The sequence below is a fragment of the Octodon degus genome, unplaced genomic scaffold (assembly GCF_000260255.1).
Source record: "Octodon degus isolate 3935 unplaced genomic scaffold, OctDeg1.0 scaffold00070, whole genome shotgun sequence".
Lineage (NCBI taxonomy): Eukaryota > Metazoa > Chordata > Mammalia > Rodentia > Octodontidae > Octodon > Octodon degus.
This window is the reverse complement of record NW_004524646.1, coordinates 11,393,901-11,419,628: the sequence shown is the minus strand read 5'-3', so window position 1 is coordinate 11,419,628 and position 25,728 is coordinate 11,393,901. Positions and strand designations below refer to the sequence as shown.

General features: G+C 59.5%; 1 protein-coding gene and 1 pseudogene across 1 annotated transcript in view; one reads left to right on the top strand and one right to left on the bottom strand.

The window, feature by feature from the left end:
- The window catches only part of Ccdc85c (coiled-coil domain containing 85C), a 54,748-nt gene that overhangs the window by 24,673 nt on the left and 4,347 nt on the right, over window positions 1-25,728 (top strand). The window contains exons 3-5 of the mRNA XM_023719639.1: window positions 16,558-16,631; window positions 21,629-21,667; window positions 24,385-24,489. Coding sequence (XP_023575407.1) covers window positions 16,558-16,631; window positions 21,629-21,667; window positions 24,385-24,489 — 218 coding nt within the window. The remainder of the gene's footprint in view (window positions 1-16,557; window positions 16,632-21,628; window positions 21,668-24,384; window positions 24,490-25,728) is intronic.
- LOC101582872 lies at window positions 10,749-11,115 on the bottom strand (annotated as a pseudogene).

Here is a 25,728-nt window from a genome sequence, read left to right as displayed (position 1 = left end):
ATGTGGTGCTGGGGGATTGAACCGCGGTCCCTGTGCTTTGCTAAGCTTGTTCCAAGTAGGTGCTTTAGACCACTGAGCCATCTCACCAGCCCTGGAATCTTTTTTAAAGCCTGGAGTTGTATTGCGGTGCAGAGCTCTCCCTGGGTTCAATTTCCAGTCCTGGGGCGAGGTGGTGGACTTTGTGCCTGGAGTTGGATGGGCTCATGCCAGCCAGTGCGCAGCTGGGCCTCTTCCTGCCTGCCTCAGCCAGAGCCCCTACCCTGTGCCAGGCCCTGTGCCAGGACATGATGGGTGCTTCCCTCAGGGCTCAGCAGGTGGTAAAGGCTGATGTGGGCATAGGGTTGCAGAAGGCTGGAGGCACCCGCCCCAGATTGCCATCCTGGCCCATGCAGTCCAAGTGGCAGTCACAGAAGGCTCTGTGGAGGAGGGGGCATCTGAAAAGCTCCAACTCCTTCCTACTCAGCCCAGCCCTGCCTGTGCATGGGTGTAGGTGCAAGGGGTCTGTGCTGGGCTCAGTGGGTCCCCCTGCTTCAGCTCCTCCAGCCCCTTCCTTGCCATAGTTGGCAGGAAAGATTCAGGCCTGGGTTCTTCCTGTGAGAGGACCAGAGATGGGCAGCAGGGCATGAGGATGCTCTCCAAGGAGTACGAGGAAGACAGTTTGGTGACTATGAAGGCATGGTCCACCAGCCTCCCATCTCTCTGCCTGGACACTTGCCAACGGCCTGCACCCAGGCTGCTCGGGCAAATAAGGCCTTCAGTGGCCAAGCGTGGAGATGGCCCAGGCAGAGGACCTGTGCCCACCCCTACTGGAGCCCCAGATTGGCTCAGGCCTCTTACTCCTGAGAGAGCCACTACCAGCCTCCCTGTCTGTGAGACAGAAAGTGCTGTGGGCGCTGACACACAGAGACCCACGTGGCCCCTGGCGGAGGCAGTTTATGTCTGCCGGCTGGCAGGCTCCGCGATGCCGTCTGCTGCCAGCGCCGTGGGAAGTGTAGTGCCCGGCATCTTCCCGCCGTGCTTGCGCTGTCCCATTTCCTCCCAGTCTGGCAGGTGCAGTGTCCCCTGGCAATGCCACCTGTCCCCTGGGGGGATGTTCCTGCCCCAGGTACTGTGGTTGGCCCAGCCATGTGGGATGCCGCCTGTGCCCCAGTGCTTGGAAGCAGGAGACCATGGCAGGGCAGGGTGGGGGTCTGTGGCTTGGGCCAGCTCCCAGCTCCTGCCCACAGCCCTGCAGGGGCTGGCAGCATGAGCGATTGGCTCGCAGGGGCCGCTGGCCACGCCGCGCCATCTGGCAGGGCTATTGTTGACCACACAAAGGACGGAGCGCGGCAGGGCAGGGCTGGGGCTGGGGCCGAGGGGTGGCAGAGGAGCTGGGGCGGGCTGCTGCCAAGCCACCCGTTTGTCCCTGCCGTACCCAGAGCTTAGGTTTGTTTTATTGCTTCTCAGGCTGGGGTTGGGGAGACCGTGGGGGATGGCTCTCCACCCCCAGGATCCTCAGCTGGAACCCTGAAACCCTCCTGGTTCTGAGCTGATTTACTGCTCTGCTAAGATGCGAAGGCAGTTTTATGTACTGAGTAATTAAGTGACATTATGGGCGGCTCAAGAGTGAGTGGCTGCTGTTTTAATAATTGAAATAAATGACCCCTTGACGGCTTCCCAGCTTGATGCTGTTTTCCCTCAGTGTCAAGGTCCCGGAGACACCAGATGAGTGTGGGCGCTTGTGCACACCTGTGGTGCACACCTGTGTATATACATGAGTGTGTGTACCCATGTGTACGCACACGTGTGTGTGCAGGTACATGTGCATAGGTGTGAGCACGTGCCCGTAGGTGCATATGGACGCATGCGCATGCAGGGTGTGAGTGTGCCTGTGCACCTCTCGAGGCACCAGCAGGCAGTCAGGGTATGGACAAACTTTCTCCGTGCTTGAGACCTGGTGGTTTTGGATATTCCTTCCTGTGTGAAACCCCAGCTCTGGCCCCTTGTGGGCTGGGCGTGGTGCTGGAATCGCATGGCTCCTCCAAGTGGGGCCCAGCTCTGAATTTGTAGCCCAGCGGGCAGTCCTGTGCGGCTCCTGCCTGACCAGCCAGGCACCCTCCTCTCCCAGGCCTGGGTTGTGCTTTCCAATAAAGAGGATCCCAGGCAGCGTCGTGCCTTTTCAGCCACTGCTGTACTGTGACTTGTGGAGGGAGGTAGGGTCCCAGACACACGATCATGGCCCAAAGAGGGCATGTGCCACGCCTGGGGGCCTGCAGTCCCACCAGCAGCTGTGGCGCATGCCCTGGCCCTTCCCTGTTGTGGGGAGCTCCGGCCGGTGGCCCTGAGCACTGTGGGCGCAGCTGTGGTTCTCCAGGCTCTGGGGGCCAGAGCCCCTCCTTGCGGGCCACCAGCCCTGGTGTCTTCCCAAGCATTTTTTGTTTTGTTTTTCTCCTTTTTGTGGTGTGGCGGATGGAACCCAAGGCCCTGCATTTGTGAGGTGAGCCAGCGCCCTACCAGTGCGTTGCACCCCACCCTGAGTGTCTTTTTAAGTCGCCTGAATGGAATCCAGGCAGAGTTGCTTGGTTGCCGAGGCAACTCGCCCAAGCTGGCCAGGCCCCGAGCTCTGACGCAGATGTGTTGCTTGAATGTGTGGCAGCCTGGGGGAGTGCCCTTGGGCAGTTGCCTCCTGACCTGCCCGGGTCACCAGGGGTGGTCACTGGACAGGGACATCAGTCTTGTTCCCCTGTGCCACCTTCTGAGCCTGGAGAAGGGGCTGCTGGCTCGCAGCTCTTCTGGAGGCCATGGGGGCTCAGGCTCAGGGCTTAGGGGTGAGTTGATTGTGGGCTGGGTCTTGGGAGCCGGGTAGGGGGGTGCTTGAAAGGCCGAGTCAGGGGGCCTTGAGAGCCCCTAAAGCTGTGGCAAAGGGTGGCCCTCGGACCTTCCCCGGGGGGGCTATTGGCAGTGACTTGGGAATCTCCTTCCGGCTCCCTCCCTGCTAGCTGCCTTAGTGCCACTGTGGAGCTGTGTCGCCTGGCACTGAAGGGGAAGTCCCAGGAACCACACGCATCACACACACTGGCCCAGCTTTCCCCGTACAGTGAAGTGGGCTGAGCTTAAAGTGACCAATTGAGAAAGACATAATGGGGTCACCTCAAGGGGCCTCCAGAGCGGGGATGGGGAGCCCCAGAGCTGAGGACAGGGGGCTTGGAGGTGGAGTTTCCCATGCTGGGGTGACCTGTTAAACTGCTGGGGAGGGGGGCTATGGTGTGCTCCTGCACCCAGGGAGGGCTTTTGTCCTTGGAAAACATGGGAACTTGGGGAAGAGCCCATGTTCCAGCAAGGAGTGGCTCTGTGCTGCCCTGCTCCTCTGCCCCAGAAGGGCAGAAGGGCCACTGGTGGCCTGGTTTCCAGGGGGAGGGGACAGGGAGCCCCTGAGTGTTTTTGGCAGGGAACCAGGTGTGGACCCAGCACTCCCCCGCCATGCTGGGTGGCAGGGCTGGCACGTGGGCCCTGACTCCTGCCATCCAGGGGCTGCCTGCTAAGTAGCAGGTAACAGGTTTTACAGGGGTAGACACCCAGTGCCCAGTGGAAATAGGTTCTGGCTGGTGTCACAACCTGGGGGTCCTGAGACTGGGTGGCCCCCCTGATTTGGGATCTTTCCACATCCCCCTTTCAGAGGCCTTTCTGGCCTTGGGGCCTGGAGAGTGGGACACTGGCCTGTTGGAGGCTGGAGGTGAGTGTCAGCAGGGCCTCCCAGGGTGACCACCCGTCTCCAGGGTGTGGCCCAGTGGTAGAGTGGCTCAGCATGTACAAGGCCCTGGGTTCTATCCCTATCACCCCCAAAATTATAATCTTGGCTGTGGTGGTGATGCCAGTATCCTAGTGCTCAGGAGGCTGAGGCATGAGGGTCTGGTGAGTTTGAGGCCAGCTAGGCTACATGGTGAGTTCAAGGCCAACTATATAGTAAGACCCTGCCTTAAAAAAAAAAAAAAAAAAATTAAAGGATATTATGCTTTAATCTAAAATAACTCCCAGAAGTCTCGTGTTTAGGGGGTGCAACCTGGTTGGTGTGTTGGTCACTGGAGTGTGACCGGAAGGGTGGATTCTTGTCCTCCCCTCCTTCCTGGCCTCTGTAGCTTCCCCCTCAAGCCCCTCTACCTTGCCATGTCTGCCTCGGAGCCAACCAGCGTGGACCAAAGCCCCCTGAACCCTGCGTCTGAGCAGACCGCTCTGTAAGTGTTCGGTGCTGTGTCCCCGCGACAGGAGGGACACTGACAGGCTGTCGGGGTGCCTGCACCTCGAGCACCAATCGGTCTCATGCCCGGACTCCTCATTCTGCCCATGGACTTTTTTTTCTTTTCTTTTCTCCCTTGAGCTGTGTGAGCAGAGCTGGCGTTGTTAGCGCAGCACTTCTGCCCCCGGTGCTTGGGTGTGTTTCTTAGGAACCAGGACACAGCTGCCTGGCCAGTGTAGGGAAAGCTGCCCTGGATGGGCGTGTCGCCCACCTGGGGTGTTTTCCATGGAGTCTCCAAATCCAGGACCATGTGTGGTGGCTGCTGTCCCTGCTTGTACCATTCAGAGCCCTGCTGTCCTCTCCTGTTGACATCAGGGACAGGCGGGCTGGGCGGCGCAGAAAGCACTGTGTGTCTGTAAATAATGACCGACTCGTGGCCGGCGCTTGGAGGTGGCTCAGACATCTGTGTATTTTTATCATGGTGCTGGGGATGGAGCCCAGCCCTGGCTGGGGCTTGCTGGGCATGTATAGAGCCGTGTGGCCACCTGGGTCTGACCAGAGGTGGCCTGGGGGTGGTAACGAGCCCCTGGCTCTGTCCATCCTCCTTGTCCCTGTGCTGGCTAGAGCTTTAAAAAACATCAGTGTGGATTCATAGAACAGGGATTTTATTTTATCCAACAGGGTGGCCACTCCTGGTTTTCATCATCAGGGTAATTGTCACCTGCTGGGTTTAACAGCTGGCTCTGGTGCAGGGCCACAGGAGGACTTGGTGGCCCAGGGTCTGCCCTCCTGTAGGTTCTGTGGAGCCTGGGCACCTGCAAGTTGGAAGACACCATAGGGTGCCTGGCTCACCCTGCTGGCAGGAGAGCTGGGCTAGGGGACTTTTCAGGCCCCTCTGTTTATCCCCCTAGGTCCTGAGTGCCCCTCCCAGGACCTCTTGCGTGTCCCAGTGGAGACAAGACACAGCCGCTCCCATCACCATCACCTGCGGTGTGACACCACACCTGCCCCTCCTGCCTCGCCCCTGCAGGGTATTCCTGTAAGGCGAAGGCCTGTTTGCTCCCGTTGGTAACCAAACAGTGACCTCATCCTGGCTCGGCCTCTGGGCTGGTTCTGCTTCGTATCTTTGTTAAAGCAGCACAGCCCCACAGGTGGTGAACTTGCCACCTGCACAAGCCGTGCCTGCCTGTGCCCACCTGCGTGTGTCACCGTGCTACCGGGATCCTTAGAGATCCAGCGTGGGGAGGAAGGCCGGGGCTGGTCAGGCCTTGAGCCCAGCTCCTCGCACATGGATGCTACTCTGCACCACTGACTCCGGGTGGCCTCTGCTTCTCAGGGACAGGGACCTGAACCTGGGGACTGTCAGACCCAGTGGATGAGTGGGAGGGTCGTGGCCTCCTGCTGATGGGGGACTCAGTGGACAGCTTGGCTCTGCCCCTAAACAATGTGGGGCTTCATGCGGTGAGAGGAGCTTGCAGCTATGAGAAGTGCATGGCCAGGAGTCTCGTCCATCTGTGCCGTGACCACAGCCTGCAGGAGGACAGCGTGCTGGGGCTCCCCTGTCAGAGCTCTCCCTATGCTATCAGGCTGGGCCACCATGCCTGGGTGCGGGGTTGAGCCTCTGGTGGGTGCAGTGCACAGGGTAGGTCTGTGGCAGGCCCGCCTCAGCACGTCTCCTCTCCTCTCCCAGGGCCAAGGATGCAGTAGGACAGGATGGCGGCCTCCCTGCTCCCGTGTCTGCCAACTTCTGGGAGGGGATGGGCAGGGGTACAGTTCCTGGTGCAGCCCAGGCAGCCCCTCCCATGGGTGGCCCTGCCCAGATCTGGGGCTGTGCCCTGACTCTGACCACAGCTTCCCAGCCAGCCTGGGCCTTCCCTGCTGCCCACGCAGCTCACCTTTCTTGCTTTCTTTCTATTTGGAGGGAGATGATTTGGGGAATTATACACAGGGCCTTTGCACTCAGCCTACAGTGTTCCCTGGTGGTCTCCCATCCAAGGACTAACCAGCCCCACCCTGCTTAACTTCCAAGATCAGGTGCATTCAGATGGTGTGGCTGTGGACCCCCCACCCCAACTTTCTTTCTTTTTTGTATTAGGGTCTTACTACACAGATCAGACTCGTAGTGATCCTCCTGTTTTCAGCCTCCTAAGTGCTGGGATTACAGGCATACACCACCACAATCTCTTTTTTTAAAATGTTTTTTTTTTTTTAAATTATTTATTTATTTATTTTAACATTTATTTAGTGTGTGTGTGTGTGTGGCCAGCTCAGCCCACGCTTTAGACCACTGAGCCATCTCTCCAGCCCCATCCATCACAATCTCAATCGCCATCTCAGTTTGCTCCGGGGGTGCGGCCAGCATGGTATGTGGAGCCGGAGATCCCGGTGTCTGCCAAAGCAGGTGCTTTAATCCGCTGAGCTATCTGGCTGGCCCATCCCCCAGATTTTCTTGAGACAGGCTCTCACTGAGTTGCCCAGACTGCGCTCAAACACAGGACCCTCCCGCCTCAGTCACCCAGATGCTGGGGTCACAGGGAAAAGCTCCCCCTCCAGTGCATCCAATCCAGGCTTCCTGCTTTCTCCGAAGCTCATCCCTGAGAAGGAAGGTGTCCCTGACAAGCAGGCAAGGCACAGGTCCAGGGAGTCACCCAGGCCTCCCACAGGAAATCAGTACCCTGCCGGGATGTGAACCCGGGGCTTGTACTGGTGGCAGTGGCGGAAGGACCTTGGAGCAGATTGTAAGCCCCTTGCCCCTCTCCTGGCGTGGGTGTTATAGAATTGTCTTTGTGTCCCCTCTAGCAGTGCGTGGAGGGCATTGTCTGTCCCGGATGAGGACGCTGGGAGGTCCAGAGAGGCTTAGCCAAGGCATAAGGTCACACAGCTATGAAGCAGGGCGGGCACTTCTGTGCCCTCCCCGACCGCCTGCTCAGCCTGCAGGGACTGAGTCCCTCTCCCACCGAGGGTCCCCCCTCAGCCCATGCCCAGTGGCCTACAGTGTCAAAGTCCCTAACTAGAAGGGCCCTGGGCTCCTGGTTAGTCCTCCTTTGGGTCACCCTCCGATGGCCAAGAGCTGTGCAGGAGGCCGGGGTTTCCTGAGTGAGGCCCGAGGCTGGCAGCCTGATCTTGGTGTCACTGTGGGCAGGACCAGTGCTAAGCGCAGCTACTACAGCTGCGTGGCCTCAGCACTCCTTGCTCTCAAAAGCCTCAGCATTGAAGCAGGGAAGGAAATGTTCGCTTCACAATGCCACATGGGCTTCGGGGAGTCCTGGGGTGATGCTGCTCATGGGGGTTCATGTCCCTGCGAGGTGGGCAGCGATGCCCGTCTATGCCAGGCCTGACTGGCTGGTGGTGCAGGGGCTGATGGGAATGGAAGGAGCGGTCTGGCGGCCCAGCGCCGTGTGGCATGTGCGGCCTCATGGCTGCCTGCCGGCTAAAGCCAATGCCGTGCCTTTGTAAAAGCAAAACTGAGGCTCCGAATGGTGCGGCAGGGGACCTAAGGTCACACAGCTGTGACCCAGCCCACAGTCATCTCCAGTGGCTGTTGTTACAAATGACCAGGGCCTTGGTGGCCCACATGACGTAGTGCATTATCTTTAATTTTGGGGGACTGTAGGCCAAAAGACATTGGCAGGGCTGTGTTACCTTCTGGAGCTAAGCCCCTTCGGCGTGTTTCCGCCTCCTGCAGCGTCTAGAGGCTGCCTGCAGGCCCGAGCCATTCAGTGTTTGTACTGTTGCTGTCCTTCATGGGCACAGCACATCGGACCTCAGTGGGAAAAGCTCAGTTCTTAGTCTCCCCTCTGCGTCCATGCCCTTAAGCTCATGGACAGAGTCCCTTTTGTCCCAGCAGGGGACACAATAGACTCAGGGGTCAGGCTGGGCTTCCTGGGGGGGTGGTGTGATCCCCCTGACCACGGCTGAAGACTGTCCAGAGCAAGGCCCTCATGCTGCTGGGGGAAACTGAGGCCTGAGCTCGCGTGGAGGGTGCTGGTGGGCCGGAGCTCTTGGGCAGGCTTCTCCCTGAGGCCACGCTGTGCCTTCTCAGGGCCTCTGGGCCCCCATGCTGCTAACAGCCTCTCCGCAGGCTGGTCAGCCTGTCCTCTGCCATCACTGGGGGATGCGCCCTGCCCCAGGAGCTCGCGAGGGTGGTTCTGACCTTTAAGACCTTCACTGCCCACTTTGGTTTTACATGGAGGAGGGCACCCAATTTGCTGTCCCCACGTGACATCTGTATCACTTCCCACCTGGTGGACCTTCACCACGCTGCCTAATTGCAGTGATGCTGTCCTGTGGGACACTGAGCTAGATCCCTGCTGTGATCTCTGCAGTGGCAGAGCTGCCTCCTCTGGGCCTTCGCCAAAGTCACAGAGCAGGAGGGCACAGAGAGGGCACCTGCTGTGGTCCCTGTCTGCTGGTGGCTCCCAGGACCCCTCCCCTGAGGGCCTGCCCCCTGCTGCAATTTGGTGGCACCCAGCCACTCCTCGGGGGGCAGGTGTCCACAGCTGAGGCCATTGCCGGGGGCTCCTGTCTTCATAAGCAGCCTGGGACTCAGCCCTTGGGAGGGGACATCAGGCACCAGGAGCTCTGGATGGTCTCAGGGTGCCCAGATTCTTCTCTTAATCTTGTTTTATTGATAAATACACAAACAGCGGTAAATCTGGGGCACAGTGAGGAAACTGTCACTGTACAGCATCCTCTGCCCCTCTAGCACCAGCGAAGTGTTTTAGCTGCTGGTGCAAGGGGGCTGCCAAATCGTACCCCTGTCCCCTTGTCCCCTTCCTGGGTCCTGGATGCAATGACTGTCACACCCTGTGCACCAGCTTTTGCTGTCTTCCGGCAGATGTGCATGACGCCATGCAGGGGAGAGGCGCAGGTTCTGAGCTTTGTGTGAATGGGGTCCTCTGTCCTTCTGGGGCGTGCTCCCTGCCCTGCGTGTTTCCCAGATGCATCCCTGTGCATATGGGTCACCTTGGCTTGTCATTTTTAATCTCAACAGACCATTTCACTGTTGGGTTGACCACGATGTGTGCGGTCTCACAGGGAGGAGGTCCAGCGTGTTTCTAGAGCTTCGCGGCTGCAGCCGGGACGCACACAGCAACTGCTTGGCCCCTGGGCCGCAGGATCCCACCGGCGCGCTCTCTCCAGCTGCCCTGGAGGCTGCAGGGCTGAAGCTGCATCTCCTGTCACATACCGTGCATCTTCCACAGTGCACGTGGTTGGCATCTTGTCACTTCCGCACTGGCCGCACAGTCCCCTCCATGACTCACCTCTTCCAGTGGCCTTTGGCCTCCTCCTGAGTTTCCTTGTGGACATGTGAGGAATCTGTGTGTCCCATTTGTCCCTTTGTCCCCTCTGGGACTGGCCTGGCATATGGCTTCTCCCAGATGGTCACTTGTCTTGTAACTGCCCACATAGCTGTTGTCAGGCAGGGTTGGTTTTTCTGTTTTGTTTTACTTTCCAGGCAGATTCTTTATAGTTCTCCATTTTGGTTGGACAGTTCCTTTATTTTTTATTTTATTTTATTTTTCTTTTCATGAAAAAAATCCTTTCCTACCTAAAAGTCCAAGTTTAAAAAAAAAAAAAATCCCTGAAAAACAATAGCTTTTTTGGGATACAGTTTGCATGCTACTATGGTTGAATGTGTGTGTGTCTGTCTGTGTCTGTCTGTGTCTACATGCCGATCTCTATGTCCATATTTGTATGGGCATACATGTACACATGCAGACACACGGGAAAGCATGCAGCTCGGCGGCTTTCAGCCTGGTCCCCGAGTTGTGCCACTGCCACACCATCCACATCATCCACATCATTCTTGTCACCCCAGAAAGAAACCCGCATGATTGGCAAGCACCCTGTCCCCTTCTTCCCCACCCAGGAAACCACTCATCTCTGTCTCCTCCAGTCCACACACTGCCATCTGGGGGCGGGGGGTTGTGGGAATGGAGTCATACAGTGCGTGGTCGTGGATGTCGGGATTTCTTCCTGTGGCCTACCGTGATCAAGGCTTGTTTACCAGGTTTCACGTAGCACCAAAGCCCATTTGTTTCTGGGTTCCCCCCGTGGTAGTACTGGGGGCTGAGCCCTTGTCTGGCTGCCCTGCCACTGAGCCACATCCCCAGCCCCTTTCAGTTTTTTTTTTTTTTTTTTTTTTTTTTTTTTTTTTTGGTCTGTAGACTTTTATTTTAAGTGTGTGGCTCCCTGTGGAACATACTCTCAGGGTGGAGTGTGCTTTGAAAAAAGGGAATCTTCTGTTCCCTATAGCACCAGGCTGGCCCATGGGTTCATTTAGTCCTCTCGAGGAGGAATCAGCTTGGCCTTTAAGGGCGGTTCAGGTACCACAGAGCCTTTCAGGGGGCAAACTGGGCCAAAAGCCAAATAGCAAAGCAAGCAGCCTGGTACACAGCAGTTTCAGGAGTGGGGAAGCAGACCCATCCCAAGGAAAGTTATGCCTGGGGGAAGAGGGCAGCGAGAAAGAGGCAGCACCCAGGCAGAAAGCCAGATCTTTTATTGGGGCAGTGGGCCTCAGGGTGGGCCAGGGGCCATCACTGTACAGCTTGTTCATTGGCACTGCCACCGGAGTCCTGAGGCTTCATCACATCTGGAAGCTCCGGAGGGCTAGAGAAGGGCTCAATGTGCAGGGCCTCAAAGGTGTCATCTGCCCGGAACGCCAGCCCCACCGTGGCTGGGGCCTGTGGCCTCGCTGTCTGGCTGGTAAAGCCACACTGTCCCAGTGTTTTGCCATCATCTAGAAGCTGGTCATCCTTGTACAGCCTCTGCTCGTCGGGCGGCCGCTTGAGGATGCCCTCGACGATGCGCTTCAGCTCGAACACGGTGCTCGACTCCTTGGCGTCCGTGCAGATGGTGGTCTTGTGGCGCTGGATCATGAGGAACACGTCCATCTCGGCGGCTGCCTCTCCCCCCTTTCAGTTTTAAGAGACAAAGTCTCACTAAGTTGCCCAGGCTGGCCTTGAACTTGAATCGATCCTCCTGCCCCAGCCTCCCCGAGTGTTGGGATTACTGGCGTGCGTCACCGTGTCTGGCCTTCAAAGCCGTGCTTTGCGCAGAACTGTCCCACCTGCCCCGGCTGCTTTCTGTGTGGGTGTCAGGTTGGGGTCTGGGTCTGCTCCTCTGCCTGGACACACATTGCTGTGCAGCACTCAGGAGACACCGGCGCTCCCCACAGGCACAGCGAGCGTGTCCACAGCCAGGTGTGCTCCGGCTGCCCACTCGACGCGTGGTTTTGCTGTCCCCACTCGGCATCCCCCCACAGCTCCTGCCCTGCTGAGCTCCTGTGACCCAGGACCCTGCTGCCTGGCTCAGATGAATTGCCCCTGTTTTCGTTATGTCGAAGAGCTGTCCAGATGTTCCGCCTCCCAGCGTGGTCCAGATGTTTCACAGGCACGGGAGGGGTTGCCCAAGCGCTTTCTCCTGCTCTGCGCTGGGGCCTGTGATCCTCATTACTGGCCCAGGGTGTACCTCTGGCCTCGCCCCTTGCTGTGCCCTATGTGCTACTCTGACAGATTGGTTCTTTCTGGAGCTGTCACTGCTGGCCACGTGTCCCCTGGTGTGTCCCTCCTGGACCCTGGCCCTGGAAGGCAGGACCCTAAGGTCCTTCCCACCGGGCCTGGCACATGGTAGCGACTTGGTTGGTGTCCAGCAATGAAAGCATTCTTCTGGCCTCCCTTTATGTTGTGAGGGGACCTCCCTGGACTCAGGGAATCAACCATGTCCACTGCCCCTCCCTGCAGCCTTCCGGCCCACGCTCAGCCTCGCCGTTGTGCTTTGGCTTCAGCTGTGTCTGCTGCAGGCTCAGCTCCCCTGAGAGGTCACCCAGGAGGCTGGGCCCTTGGGAAGGCTTCTGGGAGGGGAGGAGCCCACAGTGCCCACACAGTGGATATGAGGTCTCTGCCCAGAGAGCCCTTAAATTGTCCCTGATGCCACTCCTCCCTAGAGAGGCCAATACAACTGGTTTCAGGAAGAAATAAGATTTTCAGAGTTCCCTATGGAGCCGTGGGTGCCTGTGGGAACCAAGTGGGACGTGGCCTCCACGTGGGCAGTGTCCCTGCCGGCGTGGCTACCTCCTGCCTGTACACAGCCTCTCTCAGTGAGTCTCCATCCCCACAAGCAAAGCAGACAGTGTGTGACGGCCATACTGCCATCCGCGCTGGTCACAGGTGATGCTACCTCCTGTCCCACTGCTTGTGTGTGGACATAGACACTAAAGTCAGGGAAGGGATTTTCTCCCATGTGCCCTGCTGAGTGGCAGGCACATGGTTTTCATGTGGTTGGAGCGGTGGATGGAGGAGGACGTGTGTGGCCTCTGGCCTGGCTGCCAGGACCCAGACTGGAGAGTGTTCTAGATGAACCGGGCCAGAGCAGGCTTCTGCCCGGGCCAGAGCAGGCTTCTGCTCACTCCCGACCTCAGCTCTGGCAGTGAAGCCCTGTCACGTGTGGAACTGAACTTGGGGACCAGTGGGCTCTTGGTCCCCAAAGCTGAATATAAACAGGCTGGTGTGTGGACATCCCTGGCCCGGGGCAGAGCAGCACTTGGCTCCAGGGACAGCAGCAGCATGGGGTGCCCCTTGGGAAGGCCTCACTCAGGCTCCTCGGGTGTTTCTCCCTCCCAAATCCTCCTCATGTTCCGCAGTGTGTGCCGATTCCCAGTGGGGCTGTGCAGGCTGCGTGAGAGGCCCAGCAGTTTTGTGCGCTCCAGAGGCGCCAGGCGGGACTGCAGTTTATATGACCCGTGTCTCTGAGCAGGGCTGCTTTGATGAGGCCCTTCCACCCAAGAGCTATCGCCCAGCGTTTGTGGCCTGCCAGGGGGAGGGGCTTAGAGGAAAAGTCAGCACCTCCTAGAGCCCCAGACCTTGCAGAAAGAGGCTGGACCAGGACAAGCACGACTCGGGGCCTTTTGAGGAGGAGGGCCGGAAGGGAGGTTCGTGTGGCCCAGACCTGCAATGGGCAGCAACTGGAGGATCTGTCCTGTGTCCTCTTCTTGCTGTGGCCACAGCCTCGCTTCCCTTCCAATGGAGGGTGCATCACCCTCTCTAAGTTCTGGGCCACTTCTCCAGGTCCTGCGCCCTTTCCAGGGGGCTGTGCCCGGGCACCTGCCACCCACAGGGAGCTGCTGAGCAGGTGGCTGCCCCACTTCCTGGCTTCTTCCCTTCTCACTGCCCTGTTCTCTGGCTGGGCCTGGGCTCCCTTGGCCACCTCCAAAGTCCCTGGGCCTCATTCCTGTCCCAAGTCTCACAGGGACATCCAAGCCCAGAGGGCGAGGAAGGGCAGCTCCCAGGACTGTGCCTGGTCCCTAGTTCCTGCTGTCTGGCTGTTTCAAAGGCTGGAGAGGAAGCTGGGGGTGACATCACCTGTCCAGACAGGAAACTGGGCCAGGAAAGGTGATGTGATTCAGTCCCCATCTTGCTGCTTCTGGAAGGCAGGTTGGCATGGTGGTCGCCCCCCCGCAGAGCCAGGTGGGGTAAGGCTCCCGAAGTGAGGCGAACACAAGCTGGATGCTACCCCTCCTTGAATTGCCCCAGTGGGTCCCAGTCCCAGGACTGGGATGGGTACCTCTGAGGGGACACCATGGTCCTGAGCTCAGCCCAGGATCCCTCCTGGGGTCACCTCCCAAGCTGCCGGGCTGGCCGGTGACGCTTCCCTCCCTGGTTGCTCCAGCCCTCATTACTGCCAGCCCTGGGATTAATTTAATTACACACTCATCAGCCGGCAGCTGGGAGCCGCCTGCTGAGGTCATAAGTTTTGAGGCTGCTGGGAAGGATGGCCCTCAGGGAGCTAGGCTCTTTTTGGGTTCACAGTCCCCTGGGAGGGTCCCCTCGCTTTCGTTATTCCTCGATGCTCTGAGTAAGGGCAACACCGTGCCTGGCGTGCTTGGCCTGCCGGCTGGCTCCCAATGTTGTGAAAAACCTGGTTGGGTGGGGACTGGGTCCGCCCAGAAGGCCGGAAAACTTCAGTGACCGCAGCATGGGGCAGCAGGCAGGGGGATGGCGCTGGGGTTCAGTCCACTGTTGCAGCTCAGAAAAGGAAGAAACAGGGTACTTGAAGATGACAAGAAAGCACGGGAATAAATATAAAGGCCACTTGTTCCTCACTGGGGCAGAGTCGTATTTCCACGCACATTCTTCCTAAATTTGTTTCACTGCATAGATATTTTTAAATGTAGCAGCCGTTAGGCGTATGGCTTCGGGTCCAGTCCTTCCCACTGGCATTTTGAGCGCTTCTCGGTATTGTTTAGGATAGAAACTCTTAAATAAATATCATTTTAGTAATGACAGGGTGGAACTTGCAGCAAGTGAGGGACAAGTCGTTATTTCTAGTTTTGGCCATCATAACTGTGCTCAAAGTCTTCATAATTGGAATTAATCTTTTTGGGTAGATTCCATTAGAATTGCTGCATGGTTGGAAATATCTTTAAGGCTGTTATTATTATTATTATTATTATTATTATTATTATTGAAATAAAGTGCTGTGCAAACCCTAGTGGCCTGCCGTACATCTTGTTCCTTGCAGCGGCCGGTTGGGGTCAGGGTGACCCTGAGCAGATGGTTTCTCAGAGGCAGCGCCTGAATCTGGGCCTGGGTTGTGGTTTCTGGTCAGTGCTCACGTGGGGTTGGCCGTGGGCGCTGCAAGGCTCATAAATAGCACACCTGTCCCTTTTCTTGGGGGCAGCAGGACCACACCACCCCAGTCCCTGCCCCACGGGAGATCCTGTGTGGTCAGGAACATCGGCATCCCCTCGTCTAACCAGAAGTCTTTGGAGCGTGCCCAGCCTGCTGCTGCCCAGGGCCTCTGGGGACTGGATGTGGGACCTTTGGCCCTGGAGACCCCAGGCTGCACCTTCTGTCCCTCCCCAGGCTTGGAGGGGCCCAGTGTGCCCTGAACCCTTGGCCTTTCCCCATTAATGGCATGAGTCCCGGCAGGGTTCCTGCCTGACCTGTGGCATGCCAGGTGCAGTTGTCACCCAGAGTGGCTGGGCCTGCCGTGCTGCCTAGGAGTTGCCCTGCTTCTTTGAGCCCCAAATTCCTGAGAGGTGGCTGGGAGGAACCCGAGGGAGGGTCTGGCTCTCAGTGCCCCACCCTGCACCCTGCCTCCTGCCAGGGCTGGATGGACACCCTGCTGTGCCCTGTGACCTGGGCTGAGTGGAGGGGTCTCCTGAGGGTCCCCATTGTGTGTTTAGGGGAGAGGTGATCCACAGCAGTAGGCCAAAGGCACAGGAACAGGGTGCCCAGGTGGGCGGGGCCTGTGAGGCGGGGGCATGAGAAAGTGCCCACATGTTCCTGGTGATTTCTGCCCTTGCCAACTCCACATCTGCCCCGTGCTCGAGCCTGAGGTTTGGAGAGGTGGCAGGGGGTGCATGTCACAGCCAAGGACGCCGGTGGGCTCCTGCTGGGGCAGGCAGGAGCTTCACCGTGCCTGCAGTTGGTCGGTACAGTGACCCTGGCTTGTCCCTGGAGTGCTCAAGTCCTCTGCCTACCCAGGAATGGTAGAAGCCCAAGGGGTCTGTTCTCCAGTCCCCGGCCCCTGAGGTGACAGCTGGTGCCTCCGCAGCCAGGGGTGGTGACTCTGCTTCCTGTAGGGCAGAGTTAGAGGCTGGGGGGCCCACAGTGGGCGTGGATGGCTCCCGACTGGCAGCTGAGCCCTGTAACTGCTGGCTAGAGACATGTTGCTCATCTCCCACCAGGCGACTGTGTGGCCGCCCGATGCTGTACCTGTGCCATCTCTGCAGTGCTTGGGGCAGGATGCTTGCCTTCCCTGGTCGGCCTGTCCCTTCCCTGCCTGAGTTCCACCCCCTATCCCCCACAGGTCCCTGCATGCCTCCTGGGCTGGCGGCTGGAGGTCATTGCCCTGTTCCGTGGGGAGGGGACCAGGGCTACAGAGTGGTCTAGTGTCGGGGTAGAGCGTTGTCAGATTTCCCCTACTTTTCCGATATAACCGAAAGTGGGGCCCATGTGGCGCTCATATCCACTCCTCTCCCAAGGTGTCTGTCTGTCTGGCCTCCCTGCCCTTGACCTAAAGTGGGGTGCATGCCGTGGGAAGGACCCATGGGTGTCTCGCCGAGCATCAGCTGGCACCTGGCTCCTGGTTGCCTGCAGCATGGAGCTGTAATTGGCTCCGTGAGAACAGGGCAAGTGGAAGGAGCACTACAGGTGCTGCCCTGGCAGCTTGTGCCTCAGCAGGGAGGGGCTGGGGGACTCTGGGTCCCCGGGTGGGCTGCAAACTGTGGCCTGCAGGAGGAATCGCCCCAGGATGGGGGTGAGGCCCAGGGCGGGGTGCCAGCGCTGGCCGGTTCTGCTTGCTGCTGCCTGATGTCCCCTGCTTCCTTGTCCTTGCAGACCCCTCGTGCACCTACGCCAGGCAGCTGGAGACCAGGGTGAAGCTGCTGGAAGGTGACAAGCTCCTCCCGCAGGTAGGTGGCCTGCAGGGCGCGGGCAGGGCCCTGAGCTCACTGTCTGTCTTGTGCCCTGGACCTCTTGCCTGTCCCCACCCCTGCCCCAGTGCCTCCTGGGAAGCAGGGTCACAGCCTAATCCTTACTGTAATCCGGACTGCCCAAGCAGCCTATGGATGAGGGGTTGGCACCGGGCCCGGGCCAGGGCATGGACACAGAACGGGTGACGAGGCGGCCATGTCTGGCAGGCAGGCACACCCCCCAGGACCTCCTTCCTGTCCCACTATGCCAGACTCGCCAGCCAGTTCCTCCCTGGATTGGGGTCTCCCTCCCACCTGGTCCTGGGCCTGCACCCTAGACACTGAGACTGTGATGCTCGGAGGATGGGGGTCACTGAGGGTCAGGACGGGATGTCTGGTGCCAGGGCACTGGGTCTTTTGTGGAGTGTGGCTGGAACTCGGAGGGGACAAGGAGTCTCCCCTGGTGCAGGTGGGGACAGGTGTGGCAAATTGGGGTGCTCAGCCCCAGTGGTGGTGTCTGGGCCCATCTGGCTTGGCTGATCTCCCCCAGCCTCTGTGTCTCTTGTGCCCACCCCTGGCTTCATCTCAGCCCCCTTCCCTGCTGGCCCCTAAGTGGCTGCCCCAGATGCCCAAAGTGTTTCTCTGGGAAACAGCCCCAGGGATAGCTCAGATGCCTGGCCCTGTTGCCGGGTGACTGGCTGGGCTTGGTGCCCACTGCCTGGCTTGGGAGACCGGCAGCACCCTCTGTGGCTGCAGTGAGGCCCACAGCCCTGAGTATGGAGCCCTGGGACAGTCATCCCCAAGCCTGTTCCTGCAGGAGCTGTGGGGACAGTCCCCATAGTGGTCAGGACTTCCTGGCTCACACCATACCCTGCACCTTGGGGTGCCCCGCAGTCCTGTGAGTGAGCCGAGCTCTGTTTCAGTTGAAGGTGGTGGATTCTGCCCACAGGACACCGGCTCTAGTGCTGGGCCTCGCCTGCTGTTGGGTGCACACAGGTCCCCACTGTGGGGTACAATCTGCAAGAGGGTGGGGGCTCAGCAGGGCGGCACCTGGGCTCAGGCCCCTGAGAGGGACCCCTGCTCGAGGGGAGGCCAGAAGCCTCAGAGGGTGCTGCTGGCCTCCCACGCCAGGCAGGGGGCACCAAGCCCAGGCAGTTCTGGTGACCTGCGCATCTGTCCCAGTTGGCCTTGCCCGTTCTGAGCCCTGATTCAGGGTGCTCCTGTGCTGGGTCTTCTGTGAGAAGTAGCACCACAATCTGGTCAGGAACTGGCTGCTGGCCCCCTCCCATGGAAGGAGAGTATCCTCTGACCCCTTTGTGCCTGCTCTCCTGGACCCCTTGTCCCCCTGGGAAACTCCACCCCTGCCCCAAGTGTCAGACCTGGTCCTAGACTTGGAAATGTGTGTGAAGAAAAGAGAAAGCCAGGGGCTAGGGATGTGGCTCAGTAGAATAAGCACTTTCCTGGCAAGTACAAGGGCCTGGGTTCAATCCCCAGTTCTGCCAAAAAAAAAGAAAAAAAAAAAAAAAGTGAAAGCCAGGGAGGAACAGCCCCTCCAGCCTCCCGCCTATTGCATCCACACCCAGAGCAGAGGGTGGACAGGGTCTGAGCCCTAGGGCCTGCACAGGGCTAGCCACTCCTGGGGACCTGCCCTCCCCAGGTAGCAGGGGTGGGTTCTGCCCACATCCTCACCTTGCCCTGCACCCTGCCTTTCAGGCCCACTAGACATAGACCTTGGGTTCCTAAACTCTGGGACATGCCAGCCCTTGGCTGGACCCAGGCTTGCTGGTTACTAATGGTCAGGTGGGATTCCTGGACTAGAGCCAGCTTCCCCAGCTCATGGTGAGAGGTTAGGGCTCGGGCTAGTGCCGCCCTCGGGGAGGGCAGCTTGGATCTTCCTGTGCAGAGGCTCGAGAGGCCCGGCCGAAGTCTCGTTCAGCTTGTGCATGCCTGTGCTGTGGGGAGGGGCACCAGCCCCACCTGCTTCTTTCTCAGCACCGACTCTGCCCACAGCAGAGGACTTCCTGGCCAGGGTCTCCCACCAGGCGAATGTTGGGGCCACTCCCGGTGTCCTGAGATGGGGCCTCAGCCTTCCCTCTCTGTCCCTGTGCTGCCATGGAGGGCAGCCCTGAACCCCTGCCAACAAAAGTTCAGGGAGCTGTGGCCTGCACTGAGCCAGAGAATGTTCAGGGTCGTGGGCGACGCTCCGGGATGGAGTTCTCCACAGCATGTGGGGGCTGCTGTATGGAGGAGGAAGATGGAGAGGCAGAGCAGGGAGGGGTCAAGGGATGCATAGGCTTGGCATAGAGCTCTGCTTTATGAGGACCCCATAGCTACTTCTCCAGGCCTCTGTTTCCTGATCTGTAAAATGGGCATTTGGTTACTCTGTGTGGCTGTCCAGCACACGTAATGTTTTCTGTGTCATGGCCCCAGGGAAGCAGAGGTGAGCAGGAGGGTCTGTGTCACCCATGGCCCACCGGGAGAGCTGTGGGTCTGCTCTCTAAGGGGCGCCAGGAAGGCAGAGCCCTGCAACCTCCTCCCTGTGCCCGGGACGCAGCCAGGCCTCCTGCCCGCAGGCCCCTGGCCAACCGGTCCTTGCTTGGGACCTGGATGTAGCTGCTGGAGCCCTGCTGGGGAGCAAGGCGCCATCTTTGGAAGCGTCATTGTGTCACTGGATGACCATGTTTGGGAATCTTGGAGAAAGAGATGTGGCCTCAGCTTCTCGGCATGTAAGATTTTATGATTCTGGCATTTAAATCTCGTCAGTGGGATCAAACTGTGCAGAACACCCCCCTCCCTACTACGCAGGGAATCTGCCCACCCCCACCTTGAGCAGAAGCGGGACCTCGGGGTGCCCGGCGGAGGGGACTTGGCCTCGGGCTTAAGCTCCTCCCCCATGGCCTCTATTTAACTCTAAAATAGCTTTAATTAAAAACGTGCCGAGTGTTCACAGGCTAAATTGCTGTATTGCAGCTCGTATTTTCTTTCTTGTGTTGCCTTTAACATTTTACCCACACAGCCGCTTCCTGCGGGATGATTCAGCTCCAGGCTTCGCACATGTACCTTATTATTTTCCCTGTGGATTCCCCACGCCGGCCGCTCCCCCGCCCGGGGTCGGGGGCTGTGACCCTGCTGGGCTGATACAGGGGTCTCTGTTGTGTTGTGTGGGAGAAGCCAGCCCCACCAAAGGGGATGGGCCCTGGACAGGCGGCCACTGGGAAGGACACAGCTCACGCCTCTGTGCCCAGCGCCGTCCCCTCCCCCATCCCACCGGGTGTCGCAGGGCTGAGGACAGTGGCTGGCATTTGTACCAGGCAAACGTGAGAGGAGACTGAGTCCTGGGGCAGGGCTTCCTGGCATGGGTGCTCCCTAAGTTCGCTCTGGCTGTTGTACCGGAGTTTCCCTAACTGGGAGGCACAGGTCACCACGGCCTCCTTCCCCAGGCTGTGTTGGTTACCCCGCGGCCTCAGTCCTTGGCTGGCGGTGCTGCCTCCCGTGCATGCTCTTACAGCCTCCTCTTTCTTTGTCCTTGTTTCTCTTTCTCCTGAGGATGCAGTCTCACAGCATGAGGGCCCCAGCTCGTGACCTCACTTTACAGGGTCAGCCTGGAAAACCTGGTTGCCAAGCAGGTCCCCTGCTGAGGTGCCAGGACTTGGGATTACAGCACATATTTTAGGACGCACAGCTGAGCCCCGAGACGGGGCAGCGCAGGCTCGATGCTGAGGGGACGTGGGCTTGGATGCTGGAAGATTCTGGTCCCAGCCAGCCAAGCTATCCTGGGCAGAGCTGACTACCCCACTCTCACCTGGGCTGGGCTTTGCAAGGCCGGGTGACTGCGCTCTGGGCCTGGCACCGCCCGCTGAGCCTTGTCCCTTCGGCGGATGAGCAGGGGCAGTGTTAACCCCTGTCGTGTCCCTGTGTCTGAGAAGGTTGGGGCTGTCCTGGTCCGTGGGCCCCTCCCGATGTGCTGGCCTCGCAGGACTCTTGTGGCTGTGGTTTGGTCACCTGCTTGCTCAGCAGCTCCGGGTGCCCTCTTCTGCCTATGGGGCAGCGGGGCTTGGCTCCCTGTATCCTCCTGGGTGGCAGAGTCTGTAGGTCTCTAGGACTCTAAGTGTTTCCTTCACAGGAACCCGAGTCTGGCCTGCCCTGCCTGAGCCCCTGAGCGGATGGGCCGTCTGCCTATGGGCAGGATGAGACTGGCAGTGCCACCTGAGCCCCAGCACCAGAGGCCAAAGGAGCCTCTGGGCAGGACCGCTGGTGCCACTGGCAGCTGGGCGCACTGGGCAATTGGCCCGACTTCTCTGGGCCTCTGCTCTTCTGTCTAAAAGTGATGCTTCTGCCGCATATGCCCCTCAGGGAGCTCCAGGGCGGCTGGGAAAGCACTGGGAGCTGGGGCCTCTGGCCGTGGGCCCCATGGTCAGCTGTTGTGGGCTCCCTGTGTAAGAGCCATCTACGTGGGGGGCATACTGCCCCAGGAGGCCAGGGGTTGCTCTGTTGGATCCAGTTAAGGGCCTCTGTGTTTTGCACTCTGCTCCCTGCCCGGTGGCCCCCTTGCCTGGCTCCTACTTACCACACAAAGACAGTCACAGCCCTGTAGGGGATGAGGGCCGGGCCACTGTGGTGCGTGGGACCTGGCCCTTATGCTGCTGTTACAAGCCATGCAGTTCTGGGTGGCCCACACATCTCGTCTGAAAATGGGATTTGGGGTATGAGATTGTGGGGGCCCGGGGGTGCTGCACCAGCCCGCAGAAGTGATGTTCCACAGTTTCGCAGGGGGCCCCCAAGGCCCATGGCAGCTCTGTCTTTGGAAACCCCAGATCTGACAAGGACAGGCTGAGCACCTGCTACCTGCCAGGTCCCTAGGGTGCCCACCCCAAGGGCCCCCTGCCCTGGCCCTGCAGCCCCTGCAGGCCGACAGCTGTCCAGGGAAATCGGGGCAGCAGTGAAGGGCCGCGCTTGCGCGCTTGGGGCTGCCATGACGCTGCTCTCTTTCCTTCCAGCTGCCCCTGCCCTGCGGCCGCCCAAGACATCAGCTGCAGGTAGAGCTGTGCTGGGCGGGGTTTGCAGTGCTGCTCAGAGTGGTGTGTGCTGTGTCTGCAGTGTCCTTGTGTCCAGCACCCCGAGTGCGCACGTCGGCCCTCTCAGATGCCCCCGCACCTGCTCTCTCTGGGCAGAGCTGGCACTAAGTCCTGTAGGACTCCTGTGGGCTGCCCCTTCTTGGGCGGTCAGTGGGGCCAGTAGAGAAGCAGGCGGGGGTTGGTGGGCAAGCTGGCTCAGCCTGTGCTGTGCCCAGTGCTGTAGTCCAGTGCAGTGGGGCTTCGCTGTCCTTTTCTCCTGGTCCTGAGATTGCCCACTCCAGGGAAGCCACCCAATGCTGTACTGTCCTGGGGTTAGGTGTGGGAGTGGCTGTGGTGCTGTCCCTACCTGTGGTTCTGGATGCTGGTCACCCCTGGCCTCCACAATCACCGACCCTTGTTGTACGGTGCCACACTGTGCTGAGGGCCCTGTGTCCCTGTGGGGTGGCCCTGGAGGCCTCATGCTTCACAGGAAGTCCCTGCCACCCCACGCCACTGTTTCCTGTGGCCAGAGCATGTGTCCATTCCCTGCACTGGCCCTGCAGATGGGTCTTATACTGGCCACTCTGGTGTGTCCGGCCCTCTGTGGCCAGGCTGCCCAGGTGGGAGCACTGGGCAGCCCAGGGCCTGTCTTTTACCTCTATTTACTGCACCAGCCTTGCCATAGGGTACAGGCTAGGCCTGGTACACAGTGGGGCCACTGGAGCAGGAAGAGGGGTCAGCCCAAGAAGGGGTCCTCACCCCAGCTGCCAGGCTCGACCTCCTTGTCGGGCAGATTGGCAGTCTCCTTTCGCCCTTTTCCGTCTAGCACCTGTGCTGGTGCTCACAAGGGGTTGCCCTGGGGGTGAACACAGGGTGAGGGATCAGCTTCCCCAGCTGCAGGGGAGCCTGAGGGGTGGTGTCACCAAGGCCCAGAGAGGATCGGCAAGTAGCCAGAGGCCACATGGGGAGTCTGAAGCAGGCTGTGAGCAGGTGTGGCCACAGTGCAGGCCCTGAATGGACCCCAGACTGTCCTCCACTCTGCGGCCTCCCTGATGGCCCCACAGCCCCTGGTGCCCTCCTGCTGGCCTGGCCCTTGCACTGCTGCTCACTAGCCCGAGAAGTGGGCTTCAGGGGCCAGACAGGGAGGAGGGCAACGGCAGCTCTGCCCCCAGTGATGCCGGTCTAGGGACTTCATCCTGCCAAGGGCCACACGCAGAGCAGCAGGACTGTAATTTGGATTGGAGTGTGGTAATGGTTCCCCATTTGCTGCGCCATTACGCTTGCTGCCGCTTAATGAGAGACGCAGCTCTCTCCTGCCCGGCGCTGTGGCGCCCTAGTCAAATCCTGTGGACTGCAAATTGTCCTGGATGCTGCTTGGCCCAGGGCTGAGAGTTGTGTGCTGCTAATTAAAAAAGCACCCCCAATCCACAGCACATGCTTCCTCCCAAGGAAATGGGGTTGAGGGTGGACAGGACCGTGATCTCCAGGCAGCAGGATTCCCTTAGTCTCTCCCTCCTTTCCTTTTGTTTTGGAGACGGGCTTTGCTATGTAACTTGGGCTGGCCTTGAATTCACAGCAGTCCGCCTGACTCAGCCTCCCACGTGCTGGGATTACTGGTGTGTGCTACTACTCTCTACCTGGACACCACTTTGTGACTATCCCACAATGCCCCCCCCCCCTTTTAACCTTTGAGCAGAGCTGGGTGGGATACCCTAGAGAGGCCCAGGTGGCTGTGATAGGGTTGCCACTGGTGGGGTGAGTGGGCACTGGCTCAAGCAGGCGAAGTGCCTCCTCTTGGCACCTGATGGGAAGGGGCCACCTGCTCTGAATCAAGGATGATTTTATGGCCTTTGTTGTTGTGGTTGTCCCCCAGGCTGGTCTTGAACCCCTGGGTGCAAGTGCTCCTCCTGCCTCAGCCTCCCCAGTAGCTGGGACTGTAGGTGCAGACTGTCATGCCCAGTGTGGTTCCAGGGCACCTCTGTTGCCCCTGGCAGGGCCACCCACAGTCACTGGCACGGCAGTCCCATTGCTGGCCAAAGCTGTCAGGGAGGGCTCCTGAGCCCATGAGGCTTTCTGGGCCCTCTGAGGGCCACCATGTCCCCACTGCTCACTGCTCTGAGGCCTTCGGTCACACTCAGGTCCCCAGAGGTCACCACCAGGCACAGCCTTCTCTCAGTTCCTTTGAAGTGGAGAAGAGTGGCCCCAAAGAGGCCCCAAGACTTCCTGAGGAAGGGTGCTGGGGGAGTGTGGCTGTGGAGGGGTGGGAGTCCTGCCCATTGCCCCGGCTTCTGGGGCTTTGCTCTGCCCTTTGAGAACCACCCAGGGCCCCCCACACCTGCCCAGCTTTCCTCCTGCGCCCTCCCTTGCTCTGGTTCTCTGGATTCTAGGGGAACCTCCAGGACCTGCTGGGGGTGTCCTAAAGGCTGGTAGGGGCAGCCCCAGGCCCCACTGAAGGGTGTCATCAAAGGAACCCAGTGCGGGACTCAGCTGCAGAGTAACATGGGCCGGACTGGGAGAGCCTGTGGGCCACTCATCCCGGTCACATGGCCTTCACATGACAACTGTCCTGGTGGGCACCCGCCCCGGGAGCCACTGGCGATGGTAGCGAGGGCAGATCCCTCGCAGTGAGGAACGTGGCACCGTGCCTCTGAATGGAGCTCCCTCACCGGCTGTCTCACTCCATCTCCTTGTGCAAGCAGGCAGGCTCTGGAGAGTTCAGAACGCTGCGGAAAGGGTTCTCACCCTACCACTCTGAGTCCCAGCTCTCGTCCCTGCCACCCTCCTACCAGGACTCCGTGCAGAATGTAAGTATCCAACAGTGGGTACAGTGGGGCCTGTGGGGACCTGTCCAGAGCCCACAGTATTTGCCTTCAGTCCCTGCTGGGTCCATGTTTCGAGGACAGGGCCAGTGGGGAGGCCACTGGCAAAGCCTTACGTGGGACAAGGATGCTGGGTGTGTGGGCCGTGTGTGGGCTCTGGACATCTTCCTAGCCTTAGCCCTAAGCTGAGGAGTGACCTCAGGGCGTGACAGCTGGCTGGCCCTGAGACTGGGCTGCTCCCCTGACTTAATAACTGAGGGCTGGAGGAGCTCCTGGGTTGGGTTCTACTCTGAGATGGTCCCTGAGGCTTTGGTGTCCACCCTGGAAAGAGGCAGTGGCCCCTGGGAGCTGGGGCCATGGGCAGAGGGCACCTCGCGAGGGCTGCTTGCCAGGGCTGTTCCCTGGGGGCCGACACGACCAGCCTCTCTGCGACAGCAAAGTCCAGGCCTTCTGGCCCTCCTTATGTGGAAAGGAGCCTGCCCAGAGTGTGCTGGCCTGTCGGGGGCTCTGTACCCTGACATCGGCCTTGGCTGGGCGGCTCGTGCCAGGCTTCTCCAGGAACAGTGTTGATGCTGTGCAGGCGGCCGAGCTGCTGACGACATAATGCAAATATTTACCCAGCGGCCTGCAGCCTGACACACCTCTGACTGCCGACTCGTGAGTGGTGACGCCGCCCGGGCTGGCTCCTCCGTCCCTTCCGTCTGCTCTGCTCCTAGAGGGGCATAGGGAGGGAAGTCAGTGACCCCTGGGCCAGCCTCCAGCAGCCTGCACACTAGTCCCTGGGGTGGGCCCAGCCACAGCATGGACCACGTGGGGCACAAAGACCTCTTGGGATGCCGCCCAGCACCTGGGCGGGTGTCCTTCAGCCCACTCTGGGGTGAGGCACAGCAGGTCCAGGGGAGAGCAGCAGTGGCCCTGGGAGCTGGGGCCCTCGGCAGTGGACACCTCGCCAGGGCTGCTCACAAGGGCTGCTCCACAGTGGCAACCCTGGGGGGGCAGAGATGGCTTTTTCTCAGCCAGCTTACAGAGGGGAAGCTGGTGCCACGGTTTTTCTAGTTGACTTTAGTTCTGAGCATACAATTCAGTGGTTCTTATTAAATTCAAAGTTGTAGTCATCAAAATAGAAGATTTTAGTCTCTCCCCCAGAGAAGCCCCACAACCCCACAGTCATTCCCAGCTCCCCTCCTCCCAAGTCTGGCTCTCACCTGTAGGCTGTCTCTGATT